The 13,173-nt window shown below is 44.8% G+C and overlaps 1 protein-coding gene across 9 annotated transcripts in view; it reads left to right on the top strand.

The window, feature by feature from the left end:
- BRD3 (bromodomain containing 3) overlaps positions 1-13,173 on the top strand; it is a 50,721-nt gene that overhangs the window by 17,948 nt on the left and 19,600 nt on the right. For 6 of the 9 annotated variants that reach the window (XR_012838508.1, XR_012838507.1, XR_012838509.1 and 3 more), the window contains 4 exons: positions 8,549-8,865; positions 10,963-11,100; positions 12,082-12,229; positions 12,928-13,142. Coding sequence is in view for 5 of the 9 variants with exons in the window: in XM_075772740.1 (XP_075628855.1) it covers positions 8,665-8,865; positions 10,963-11,100; positions 12,082-12,229; positions 12,928-13,142 (702 nt within the window). In the remaining 4 variants the exon portion in view is untranslated. The remainder of the gene's footprint in view (positions 1-8,548; positions 8,866-10,962; positions 11,101-12,081; positions 12,230-12,927; positions 13,143-13,173) is intronic. The other 3 variants (XM_075772742.1, XM_075772743.1, XM_075772741.1) reach the window with 2 other exon arrangements.

Below are 13,173 nucleotides of genomic sequence, written 5' to 3'. Positions count from 1 at the left end.
CTGACATGAAGGACGCTAATAAAGGGTGACTGCGGTTCAAACCCAAGTGAGCAAATGGATTTGTAGTTCTGATTGGTCTTGAAGTATGGATTTGAATGCGTAAGCAAGGGTGAGTAGAGGTGGAGCAGTAGATTTTGTCCATCTGTGAAGTTTAAAGTGATGATAATACCAGAAACACCGAGAGGTGGAATAACAATAGAGGGCATCCAGCAGACAGCATTTGTGCCATTTCTGAGCTTGTGGAATTGGCCAGTCTGAGGAAGTGGTGACCGAGTCTGTAGAGTGTTTTGCTATGCCCATCAGCAAGGTTTGAATTGAATTGAAGATCACCAAACTTTTTTCCCCTCCTTGGCTAACTTTCATGTAGACATGGAGACTCCTCTTCTTGACTAGGCTGCAATTTCTTTTTATGGTGTTTTAGGAAATGCAACGAAAGCAAACAAGATCTCCATGCTCTTCCACACCTTATGCTTGTGGTATGGGACTTCTCTAGCTAGGATCACGTTCTGTAGCAATCCTGCAGTGAGAGGATGTATCTTCAGGGCTGGGTGGCATTGACTAGAACAGCTATCATAGATACTGTAACTGCAACAGTGGGAGCATCCACAAGTCTGATCAGTCTGAATAGACTCTCCAGCCCCAACTATCTAGCACTTGACCTCCTTTCTCATTTTATCTCTCCCTAATAGACAGCTAGAGAAGAGGTTGACCCAGTTAGAGAGGCCAAAAAGTGTGGAGAGCTTGTGTGTGTTTGCCTAAACCTTCATTAGAAAGACATTTATCTTGATTGACCAATTAGTTGTATCTTGTAGGTAATAAGTCTGCAAAACCCTCTGTGGAGAGGTGCTGAGCCACAGAAACTGTGCAACTTATGGAAAGGGGAAAGTTGCTTAGCACTTTGCAGGATGGGGCTTGAAGTGGTTACTGAATCACAGAGGAGGACTGAGATGCTGTCTGTGTTGTGGTTTATACCATACTTCCAATGTGCCTTCAGCCATGTTGCTGCCTCCCTTAGGTCCCCCACTCCCCCAATCCTGCTCCTGACATGTTGGGAGTTTGTATGGTATGTGGCGATGTGCCAGCACCGTCCCAGCACTTCCTTTTTGCCTAATGGCCAAGGCTGCAGGGCTTCTGCTGCACATGGGTTTTTGAGGGACTGCAGTAACCCCTACAAGTGCTAGAAATTGCCAAATAAGCATGCAATGTATCACAGTGCACTAGATAAGAGATAACATACGCTCAGAAGCAGATTCACCTTCTCTCCTTTCTCTGTAAGCCGTGACTGACTGACTGCTATCTGGCTTCTCTCTGGCTCTTCCCCCAATTATGAGGTGATATGGGTTCAACCCTGTGGGTCATGCAAGGTAATTTCATTGCATCTCCACCTTTCCCCTCTAGGAAGAAATGGCACGAGCAGACTCTGCCCAGGCATGTGATTATCCCAAACGCTTTCCTTTCAGTGCCAAATGCCTGTTATGAAAATGAAGGCTGAAACAGCCCAACACTTTTTTCCATTGCTACAAAGGTATAATTGGTGTATCTTGTTGTGAGAGGCACAACCACTAACATTTTCTTGTGAAGCACCTACCCGTTCCTATCCTGTTGATTTGACTGTGTCTTCCCAGAGTGTTGATGTGCAAGCCACCAGCTGGTTTACCCACTGTGAAACTTGTTCATAAATGCTTATTTCCACAGCTACAACTAAAACATTTGTTAATGTTTTCATTATAGGTCACCCAGTTAATTTGCTGAAGTACTTCTTGGAAGTTTTTTTGCAAGTGCAGCTCACTTTATTTCAGAAATCTCAGTTCAATCCTTACTGCAGAGTCAGATCTTAAAGCTGGCTGAACTTCTCCAGTCAGGAATCCACACAGAATAAGCTCTTTAACCACTCACTTTTCTTTCCTACTGTAGCCTTGTTAACAAAACTGTGTGTAACTCAAGAGCTTGCACAAAACCAACATATGTCTGAGTTAGAATTTACCTCCATGTTTTCAGAGGACCACAAAAAGTAGGAAAAGAAATGTCCAGAGGTCATTCTGTTCTCCGCAATCCAAAACAAGATCAACCACACCTAATCCATTACTGAGGCCAGTTATTTAAACTGTTCTCAAAAGCAAATGGAAAACTATGAAAATGAACTTGTTACAGTGTGAAACATCACTTCCTGCACTTGAAGCTGCAGCCTTTAGAAAGCAGTTGAGCCCCGTATGATTTGTGTGTTGCAGGAGGTATGTGACCTGCATCTAAAGTCTTGCTCGGACTTGATCGGAAGGAGCTTCCTGTGGCATTAGCAACTCAGTGGAGAGAAATACTCTGGCCTGTAATCATCCGAAAGACCATAATTTTATTTGAGGTGCGTAGAATAGTGCTTAGAAAAGCCCCCAGTGCTTTTATAGTCAAGATAAAGTGACTTTTGGGTACCTCTGAGTTTGAAAGCATGATGTGAGACATCTTAAAGCAGTCTGATTTGCAGGGAGCACTGAGTATGTATCAGGACTGAAGGCCCTTGAAATTATCAGTTACTTCTGGATGATTCTTATCTACTGGTTAGGAACCCACAGGCTCCTTACTGAGGAAACACCTGCTCTTATAATAGCCAAGGAGAGACCAAGGGTGGGAAATCTATCTGCATAATCTGATGAGCATTAAACTAACCAAGTCAAAAGCCAAGGAACTGACTTAATCTTCTGTGATCTTTTTCCTTCCTTCATGCAGAGGTAAGTTAAGGACACAGTTGCATATCCCAGTCACAGGATGTTATTGGGGCTGTGCTCAAAATAATATGCATGAGAAGCAAATCTCTGATGTGTGGAATTAATGATTTGGGAGACAACGAGGACAGCTGAATGGACTTTCAGAGTGCAAAGCTGCAGTGTGCCATGGGGGCACTCACAAGCCAAATTCCCATTTCCTGCAGTGAAGCCAAGTGCAAATGCTTCATCCCCAGGTCTTGAGGGGGTGGCATATTGTGTATAGCGTGTGTGTCTGCCAAGGCAGTGTTGGCTGGTAAAGCAACTTGTCTGTCCTCGAGTCTTGCTCTCAAATCACAGATCCTTGAGTTTGAAGAGAACATCCCTCTGACATGGAGTTAGTAGGTAGTGAAAGCTGCCTGAAGTTCAATTCCTATATGGGGCTGTGGAGGGAAAGGAACGCAGAGTAGGAGGAAAAGGAGGACATCCACCAGCTTTGTTTCCTTCTGAGGACCCTGGAGGAGTGGTAGTGTAGCCCACTGTAAAATGGAATGTGGATACTACTACCCTCAATTCATAATCTTATCTGACTTTAAGGTTGTGTTGAGGGCTAGTAATAGTGTGCTAAACCTTTCCTGCAGTTGCAAGAAAGTCTGGGCAAGATGATCATGGGCCTGCTGCTTCTCTGAGACGGGGAGCAGCATATGGTGGCACAAGCTTCTAGCTGTTGCTGCTGTTGGGGGAAAAAGGGACCGAGCGTCTGCTTTGGTGGCTGCAAGGAGCTTATGCGGGGGAGTCATGCTTGGAGCAGCAGTGTGAGGACACCTGTTCAGTGTGGTTCTGGCTGCTGGCTCTGTCCTGCCTTCAGAAACGCTCAGTCGCTGCCTGTCGTGTTTGAGAGTGCAGTGCTGCTTAGGAGGTGCAGTTTCTCTGACGGGCTGGCTAACGAGCTCTGGGCCAGGCACTGGCCAGGGTTCAGGGCTCTGCTCTCGGCTCTGCCGCAGGCTTGCTGGGTGGCCCCTGGCAGGTCACTTCACCACGGTGTGAAGCCTGAGTTGTGAGCACCAGCTCTTCCAAGTAGGAACAGGGTCTTACTGTCTGTCTGCGGAGTGCTAAGTACTGAGGGACCTTGGTGTGCACAGCCTCTGTGTGCTACTGGAATGTAAATAATAATGTGGAGATAAAGATGAGGTCAAGGAACATCTCTTAAACTTGATAATTTTCCCTGATGGGAAAATTTATATTGCTGTTTCTGGCTGGGCTGGAATTGCGCCAGTTTTTGATCAGTGTCCAAGTAACCATACAGAAATACTATACCAAGGCAAAAAGAGTTGTTGGGCTCACGTACTAACGTAGAGCTTGCTACCTTCTAATTTTGCAATCGAAACAAATACCATCCTGTACTGCACGAACAGCAGCAAGGGAGTGAGCCATCCGTTAAATGTTCGGCACTGCCAAAGGAAGTGGCAGAACCGTTAGCTGAAGCAGCAGGCTTACTGGCACAGTGCACATTTCATGGGGCTTTATAGCCTCTTTTAAAATAGTCTCACCACTGCAGACAGTCTGTGGTCTCCATCAGCTGAGTAAAACGTTATCCTACTAGTACAGGGAATTATTAACATGTTTTCTCTCTGCCAACTGTCTCTCCACTGACTGACCCATGCAAGCAACTCAATGAAAGAAAAGCTAAAAAAAAAAAAAAAAAATCCTTCCAACCTAGTTGGTGTGTTTTGTTTGGGGTTTGTTTTTTTTTTTTTTATGACTGGTTTGGCTGAGGGATGAGTCAAACCCTGTTGCTTTGTTGGATGCCACACTGAGGTTGCAACTTAGCGCAGGACAGATAAACTCCGGAGAAGCAAGACTTATTTGAGAGTTTGGGTTTTGGTTTTAGTTATCGTCTCAGACTGGGATGAGTAAGAAGGAGGAGAAATACATGATGTGGGAAGCAGTGTGCACTTTCCGTGTATGACAGCAAAAGGGTGTATTTAAATTTGTAATATCAAAGGTGTACATGTGCAGCCAGAAAAATCAAGAACAGCTTCTGTTACTAGGACATTGCAGGTCTGAGGAACAGGATAAGTAGTAATTTAAAAATTTAAATTTAAGAACTTATTACTCCAGGGTGCTAAAAGTCGTCCAACCTGAGACCTTCACTGGAAGATGCACATGATGTCTGTGCCAAGGCTGGTTTTGGCAGTCTTTGTTCCAGGCTTGTACGGTACCTTGTACAGTGATGTCCTGTTTCACCACTGGGCTCCCTAATAGTTTAAATAATACTGCTGCAATTTCAGTAGGTACTGAAGTGCTTGACTAGAGCTGTGTATTTTGATTCTTGTAGTTATGGGACAATTTGTGTAAGCTGGCTTGTTTTTTGTGTGTGAGTCTACTCAACTGTTGTGTTGGATGATTTTGTATGGTAAGTTGGGATGTGAGATGGTCCTACCTCTCACTCTCCTCATTTGATAAATGAAGTCTGACAACTAGTAGTTTTCTCAGGCAGGGCTGTGGCCTCTCTGAATTCAGTGTCATACACTTCTGGACATTTCCAAAGCATTTGCACCCTCAGCCTCCAGACTCCTCATAGTTCTGCTTTTTACATTCTTAAAAAAGAATATTATTTTGAAACTTTAGATGTAAAGAAATGTATGTAGAAACAAATTTTTAGCTTTAAAAATTAAGGCATAATCTGATACCAAAGCAGTTTTTCCTTGGGTGGGATGGACCTAGGGTTAGAATGGTGCAGTGAGGCACATGCACATTAAAGCTGTATTTATGCCAGGAACAGATAACTTCCAGTGCTGCTGAGCCCACGTAGCTATTCCTGTCTTTCAGCTGCATGATCCAGCATTTAAATGACAGCGCTGCTAAGAGATTTGGGGTTTGTAGCCACTTTTGGTTGTAATAACCAATGAGTTGGAGCATGCAAGTTAGAGGATCAGCTGTCAGAAGACTAGCCGAGTTGGCTGTCATGAATCTGCCCCTCCTACTTTTGGTAATGTTCTTAATTAAAATCCTTTCTGAGTTGTGTCACTGATGACTGTTACATGCCTCTCATGTGAACTGTGCAAGCCTTGTTTAAGCTTGATGATCAAAATGTGCACATGAAGTGGTAGTGCATGTCCCAGAGAGTTTGCAGGCTGGCTGGGTGGAGCAGCTGGAGACAGAAAGAAACTACCGCTATCTCCATGGCACAGATGAGAAGCTGTGGTGTGGAGATACCAAACCCCTTGGCTCAGGTCAGAGAGGGAATTTGGGAGAGGCATGACTAGATCTGTGGTTTTTGCATTAGTTTTGGGATTTAATAAAAATTAATTTTAAAAAAATTCATATCAAATGGAGTCTGAGAGGTAGGAGGACATCAGGAAATTCAAATGAAAAGGGAGTAGTTGTATTTAACTTTACGTTATTTAAAGGGAAGACTTAAGTTACACTGCATCATTTCAAACTTGTGACTGAAATGCTCTATAGCAGCAGGAATTGCTCTCTGTGGGTGTCTTATTTTCCATCAATCCTTGCATTGGATTCAGTTTGTTAATCAAGAAGACAGCAAACAAAATGCTTCACTGGTGGTCACTAGGGGCCTGCAGTCAATGTTGCATACACTCAGATGATGGGTGTTGCTCAAAGGCCTTGGGGTCTGAAATCCATGCAGAGAGCTGCCCAGAAGGAGACTGAGTGAAACTTCCCAATTATCTTTTTTCTTCTTTTTAATTCTTTGTCTGTTTCCCCCCTCCTTGATCTGAAGATTGCATTTTGCAGTATTTCTGCTACTGCTTTAAGTTGATGGGACATCAGGAGAAAATGCTTCCCCAGCGTCTTACAAAAATCACAAGGAACATCCTAGTTTTGAAATTCCTTGCCCAGAAGATGCCAGCATTGCTGTCAGCTGCTTGGTGATCACCCTGCTGGCCAACAGCAGCATGACCTGCATGATCAGATGAGGGAGCTGAGGAACAGAGACTAGTCCTTTTTGAACTACTAAGCTGGGCTCTTGAGTTACCGAAGAATAGGGACCAGAGGCCTGATTCTGGATCTATACTTGTGCCATATACATTGCACAGGAAAGTCCTACTGTCATCTCTGCTTTTTCTACATCCTTGGAATGTAACAGGTCTTGTGAATGGATGGTGGCAGAGTCATAACTGGTCTTGTCTGTTCCCTGCGTGCGTAGTCACACGTGGATTTGGTTTAGGTTTTTAACAATTTCATTTTCCATAGAAGCACTATAAAATATTAACTATACAATTAACTCTAAAAAAAAAACCCTAAACAACTGGATCTGGTTTCTGGAGCCAGGGACACCTGTGGGCCAAGCCAAGCTGGTCCACAGCAAGGTGCACCCAGCGGCCGCGGCACCCAGAACACTCGAGTGTCCCTGATGGCTGTGGCACCCAGAGCACCGGCTGCTTTACGGTGTGGTTCCCTGTGCCACAACGTCACCAGGGTGCCAGAGCATTCTCCTAGTTCTGGAGCTGCTGGGGCAGCAGCTGGCCTCCAGAATGCAAATGCCTCTGCTACCTGAGCAAGCCTGAGAAGACTGATATTTAAATATCCCTTTGTGTTCCAGATCTGTTTATGTCTACTTTTGTAAAATTCCCCTAAATTAGGTATGTGTTTACTTTTTGCCATCGTTTAATCAGCAGCTCAAAGGGTAAATTGACGTTTTAGTCCAGATAGTCAGTAGAGATGATGAGGGATGTAAGAAGGAAGAGGTTTGAGGTTTTTTTCATAGGATGTCTTACTGCTCTCTTCTTCTCCCTGTATTAATGCAGCTTCTGTCTCTGCTCATGTTTCTCTGTGCAACCAAGAAGCATATGTCAGTGAGAGTATTTGTGTGGCTTTCTGAATGTATTTGAAATAATTTGCCTCTCGAAAGTGATTGTGGTCTGTTTGCCATGAGAAGAGTAGCTGCAGTCCTGATGTGAATTGAAATATCAAATGTTTATGGAAGATGACATAGCAAAGCTGTTTACCATATGGTACACAAGATGCAGTGATACTATACCATTTTTTTTTTCCCCTGGAGTTTGTTGGGGAAAAAATACAGTAATGCAGTTTGTGTATTCTTCTGTATATCTTAGTGCCTTTAAGAGAAAGCATGGGGTCTCTCAGCCAGGTCATGGGATATAAGTATAATATAAATTATTATTTGTACTGAGCCTGTATCTTGAGACTTTCATATGAAACTGAGGGCCCAGCCAGGTACATATAGTAAGGGACATAGCAAGACATTTATGAGATTCACAGTGCAGATCATTTCAAGTTAGGATGTTTCTGGTGACACCTTTCATTCACAACTGTTCACAGCACCTCTGCCCTCTCTTTCATTTCTCTGGATCGAGGTCCTCAGACAGCTGTAGTCAGCTCTTGATTATTGGATTTTTAGACTGACCATTGCACCAGGGTAGAGGCTTGTAAGCTGACTCAATGCCAGCCAGCATGGGTCTAGAGACAATGCAGTTAAGTTTACATGGAGCTGCAAGCTATGGATTTACTAGCTTGGATCAGCACATTCGTGGGAATCTCAGTATTACATCCCAACTGCATTCCCTAACAGTATTCTTATGCTACCCCATGTGTTTTCTTTGTGCACGAAGATGCTCTCTGAGCCAGACAGAGCAAGAACTAGTCCTGTGAAGCTTACTGGCTCTCTGCAGGCTTTGAATTTGGTAATTGCTGTTCCACTGTCTCTTGGGTCTTGAACTATGCCCATCATCAAGGTAAAGTGTGTTACAGGGAATGAAGCAGATGGGGTAAAGAGCCTGAGTTAAGACACTTCTGCTGTTGATTGAACATGCCTACTTCAAGTAAGTATCTGTATTTACACATTATCTTCTTCCTCTCATTTGATCTAGGTTGTATGGTTGGACCCTGGAAATGGGATGTCAGTCCCATTCAGGGAGCATAAAGGAAGAAAGAAAATCTCCCAGTTGTTGCTGCTGTGACAGAGAGTGAGAGCAAGAGCAGGAAAATGTCGACAGTCACATCAGCAATCCAGGCTCCTCAGGGCCCTGTGAATCCACCACCTCCGGAGGTCACTAATCCTAATAAGCCTGGCCGGAAGACCAACCAATTGCAATATATGCAAAATGTTGTGGTAAAGACCTTGTGGAAGCATCAGTTTGCTTGGCCTTTCTACCAACCTGTTGATGCAATTAAATTGAATTTGCCAGTACGTATCTATCATCTTCTGCTCAGTATTCTGTTCTTGGAAAGCTTTGTGTTAGTGAGATCAGTTTTCTGATCACTGGATCAGAATGGTTAGGTTGCTTTTGGGGATTTCCTTGAATGCTCTTAGACTTACTGAATTAGAAGATGTTGTTTTTCAGAGCTGGAGAGGTGCAGATCTCTGAAGGAGAAAAGTACTTCTCAGTGAGGGAAGAGAAGAACACACAAGCAAGCTTTCTTAGAGCAGCTGAAGCGTAGTGCTTTGTGGTTTACCTCTGGTTACTTTTATGTGTCTTCACCCCTTGTCCCGCCTCTGTCCAATTTGAGAGAGTCTTGAAGCCCACACTTTTCTGAGCATTTGGCGTTGGGCTCAGTGGAACTTTTGTTTGTGATAGGATTTCCTGGATTTGCTACTGACTTCAGCGTTGAGGAAGGCAGGAGAAGCTAAATTACCAAGGATACTTCGGAGCTAGATATTTTCAAATGCTGTACTGGAATCAGAAATAACAGCACAGTTGCATTTACCCATCTGCCTCCTGTGCCTGATGATATATACTCTCAGACCGGATAGTGCAAGATTTAGCCTGGGTATTCATAAATAACCAAAGTTTACTAAGCTGATTTCTTCTAGGGAACGGAGCCACACACTCTTCACCTCTTCAAAGGGGCTTTCTAGGTGTAAAAACTCAGGAGTGGAGGCACACGCCTACCCACCTGCTTCACTTAAATACAGACACTGCCCTGCTGTCTGCTCAGCCAGGCAGCCCGTTGCATATTAACTCTGGCTGCTTTGAGCGAGAGGGTTGCATGTAGGATTTGAGGGAGCATGGTTCTGGGATGTAAGGTCAGGAGAACTCCAGTTACCGCAGGTTATAACGCAGTTTTATGGACTGGATTAGGAGTCCTTTGAACTCTGCGATGTTGTTGACGGGTATTATTTAAAAGGCTAGCCAACAGAGTAAAACACTTAATGCCTGTATAATGTTTCTCTAGGTCTGTGTTTAGTCGTGTCTTCTTTTTGTGGATTTAGTTTCTCAGTGAGGAACTGTGAGGTGGTTTTACGGCAGGTTACCAGAAAATTTAAAGGAGTTATCAGTTGGAAGAATAGTTGTTTTTCCATGTGTGGCCTAAATCTGCACAAGCCCAGTAGCCAGCAGGATTGCCTTTTCTGCCCTAGTGTGTCTTGCCTGGAAATACTGGTGTCTCCGGTGGTGCTTGGGAGTTGGGCTCAGAGTGGGCAGTGGCTGTACGTGTGCACCTGCAGCGAGAGGGCTTGCTGTTCTTTTCCAGAGCAAGAAAATTACAGTGTATAACTTTGCATGCCTAGAGCATCTCCAGGCTAATCACAGCCTCTATAGAGGCTTCAGCCCAGCCCAGAGAGAAACTGGGTTAACGTGTGTAAGCCTTTCAAGGGCCGATGCCCTTAAAAGAGAGACTGAAACTTTTAGCACTGTCTTAGCCAGTGCTGGCAGTGATAAACTTCTGTAGGTGCCGGAGGCAGCCCTTTAAAAAGGATGGCAAATGCTGTTTCCCAAATTGCAGCCAGTCCACTGTTAAACTAACACCCTGCCAAAGCTAGTGCTGACCCTGCCGCCCAGCCGCTGGTCCCGTGTGAGCACGAAGCACATCGATGCAGCCTTAGTCTGACGGTCAAGTGTGGCACCCTTCCACTCTGCTGCACAATCCAAAATGGCACCAACAGCCTCGTGAGGGGTATCAAGGCTGCAAACAGCTTCCAGGGAGAGCTGCTTGGAAAGCATGTTTTCGTCTACATACTACACTTGCTGCCTTCCCAGTCCAACTGTCCTTATAGAAAGCTGGTAATATCCAAGTAGCCATTTGCGTGCATGTTCGAGCATGTATTGGGGGGAGTTGTAGAAGGTTGGTGCTTGTGGAAGGAGTTCTGGTGCTTTGTAGTCAAGTTCATAATAACAATAGACTAAAAATTAGAAAATAAAAGCAAAGATGATAACTTGCACAAAAATTTGGGGATGTGTTTTTTGGGAGGGGGAATGAAGAGAAAGCTGGAACTAGAGGGACGTGTGAGCAACACTCTTTCCGCACATCAGGAGATGTAATGGCTTTCCTGTTTCTCCAACAGGATTATCACAAAATAATAAAAAATCCCATGGACATGGGGACCATCAAGAAGCGCCTGGAACATAATTATTACTGGAGTGCCAGTGAATGTATGCAGGATTTCAACACCATGTTTACAAATTGTTACATTTATAACAAGGTAAAGAGCCCAGACAAGCCTTTAGCTGGGGCACTGCCTAGAAGAGGCCCACCTACAACTTTACAGTGCAGGTTTTAAACAGGGCCAGCTCCGCTGTGCTCCGGGCCCTCCTTGCAAGGATTTGAAATGCCACTAATTGCAACCACATTACTTGAAATGCACAAAGCTGTCTTTGTGCTGTGTCTTTCTTTCCCCAGACTAGTTAAAATGGCAAAGGTGCCTCTTCATTATAGGTAGATTTCTGTTTTGGGGTTATGTAGCAAGTTTTTACTCTTTATTTCCAGTTAGGAATTCTTTAAGGTGAGCAAAAGTTTATGCAGTGCTTTGCAGGTGTTCTGTGGGGTATTAGTGCTATGTGTTACGCTGGCTGTCTAGCAGTGAATAGTATCTCTTAGCAGCAGAGAGCAATTCAGGAAGTATAACACTTCTCTGCCTATGTCTCGTCCATACTTGCACACCTTTAGATTGTTTATTATTGTTTTAGGTTTGGCTTGTTTGCTGGTTTGTTAGGTTGTTAAAGGCCTCTGTTCTTTGTATTATGTTTTATACAGTGGTTTGTCATCATTGACCCATACTGGAGAACAAGCTGAAATAAACAAATTAATTAGTTTGAGCCACAGAGTATGTGTTTACAGTCTTCTCTTGAACCTGCTGGCAAGCAGGGGAGGACAGCTCCTCTGTTCCAGTTTGCTGGTTCTACACTGATGCACAGGATACTGGTTATCAGGCTGCTACTGGAAATCCTAATAACTCTCTAGATGCAGCGTACTTAGAGGCTGTAATTATTGCATGCTAGACCAGAATAGAAGAGCAGGAGTGTGGCATGCAAGGAGGGAGAAGATCTAGTCTGTTTATTGTTGGAGCTCGGATACCATCATTTATTTGAAGGGCAGTATCACTGGGGATTTCAAAGCCTGTTCTTGAACCTCTGCTTCTATTATGTGGATGATACAGCATAGGCTTGTCTTCTTCTTTCTGCAGCCCACAGATGACATCGTCCTCATGGCCCAAGCCCTGGAGAAGATATTTCTGCAGAAGGTTGCTCAGATGCCTCAGGAGGAAGTCGAATTATTACCCCCAGTTCCTAAAGGCAAAGGTCGCAAGCCATCAGCGGGCACGCAGAGTGCAGGTATTAACTCGATCCAGTGACACTAAATGTTACAAGCCTGTTGCCGAGGATTTGTCCACCTTAATTTCACACTAGTAGGCAGTTCTTTAACAGTGCAGGTCTAGCATAAGGGACATTGGCCTGGCTATCAGGAGACTTAGGCTCTACTCCCAGCTAGGTTTCTTTTGTTGTAGAACTTACGGCAAATCTGAAGTGCTTTGGACTCTTGGGTGTTTAGCTGGCAACAGGGGAGTCGTTGTTACCATTTGTCAGGCATAGTAAAAGCACTCCCAGATTGAGTTCTGGGCAGAACAGCAGCTGTCCAAAAGAGCCATGTCCTTCCATTCCCTCTCCTCGAGCTCCTGCTCTTTTGCTGAGCACAGAGTAGCTCTGAGAGCACACGAGGGGTGAAGACTGTCCCGGAAGAACACATTCCATGTGTAAAGCTTGAAGTATTTTGCTTGCATGTGACTGGCCTAAAGCTCGTGGTACGAGAACTTAGGTCAGTGATTCGTCATTTTTTGTTAACCCCTGGGTAACAGCACCAAGCAAATCACACTGTGTCCTTTGTGCTCTTCTTGTGGCCCTGGACTGGAAGCCTTTTGCCAAGCCCATGATCGCACAGTCCAGCTGCACCAGTGTCACTTTGTTCTCAATGTCTTGTCAGCACTTGTAACCATCAGTACATTGCAGTGCATTTTCACTTTGTCGTTTGAAAGGAGCGCAGCAAGCAGTGGCCGTGTCTTCCGTCTCCCCGCCGGCCCCGTTCCAGAACGTCCCTCCAGCCGTGTCTCAGACGCCCGTCATTGCTGCCACCCCTGTGCCAACCATCACTGCTAATGTCCCGCCTGTCACTGCCCCTCCCGCCGCTGCTCCCCCTCCGCCTGCTGCTCCGATAATGCCCGTGGTGCCTCCCACGCCACCAGTAGTCAAGGTAAATGGAGAACTTGTCCCCTTCCTCTTCA

Source organism: Balearica regulorum, chromosome 20 (genome assembly GCF_011004875.1).
Source record: "Balearica regulorum gibbericeps isolate bBalReg1 chromosome 20, bBalReg1.pri, whole genome shotgun sequence".
NCBI lineage: Eukaryota > Metazoa > Chordata > Aves > Gruiformes > Gruidae > Balearica > Balearica regulorum.
The sequence above is the reverse complement of the archived record's forward strand: the minus strand, read 5'-3'. Positions and strand labels throughout refer to the sequence as shown.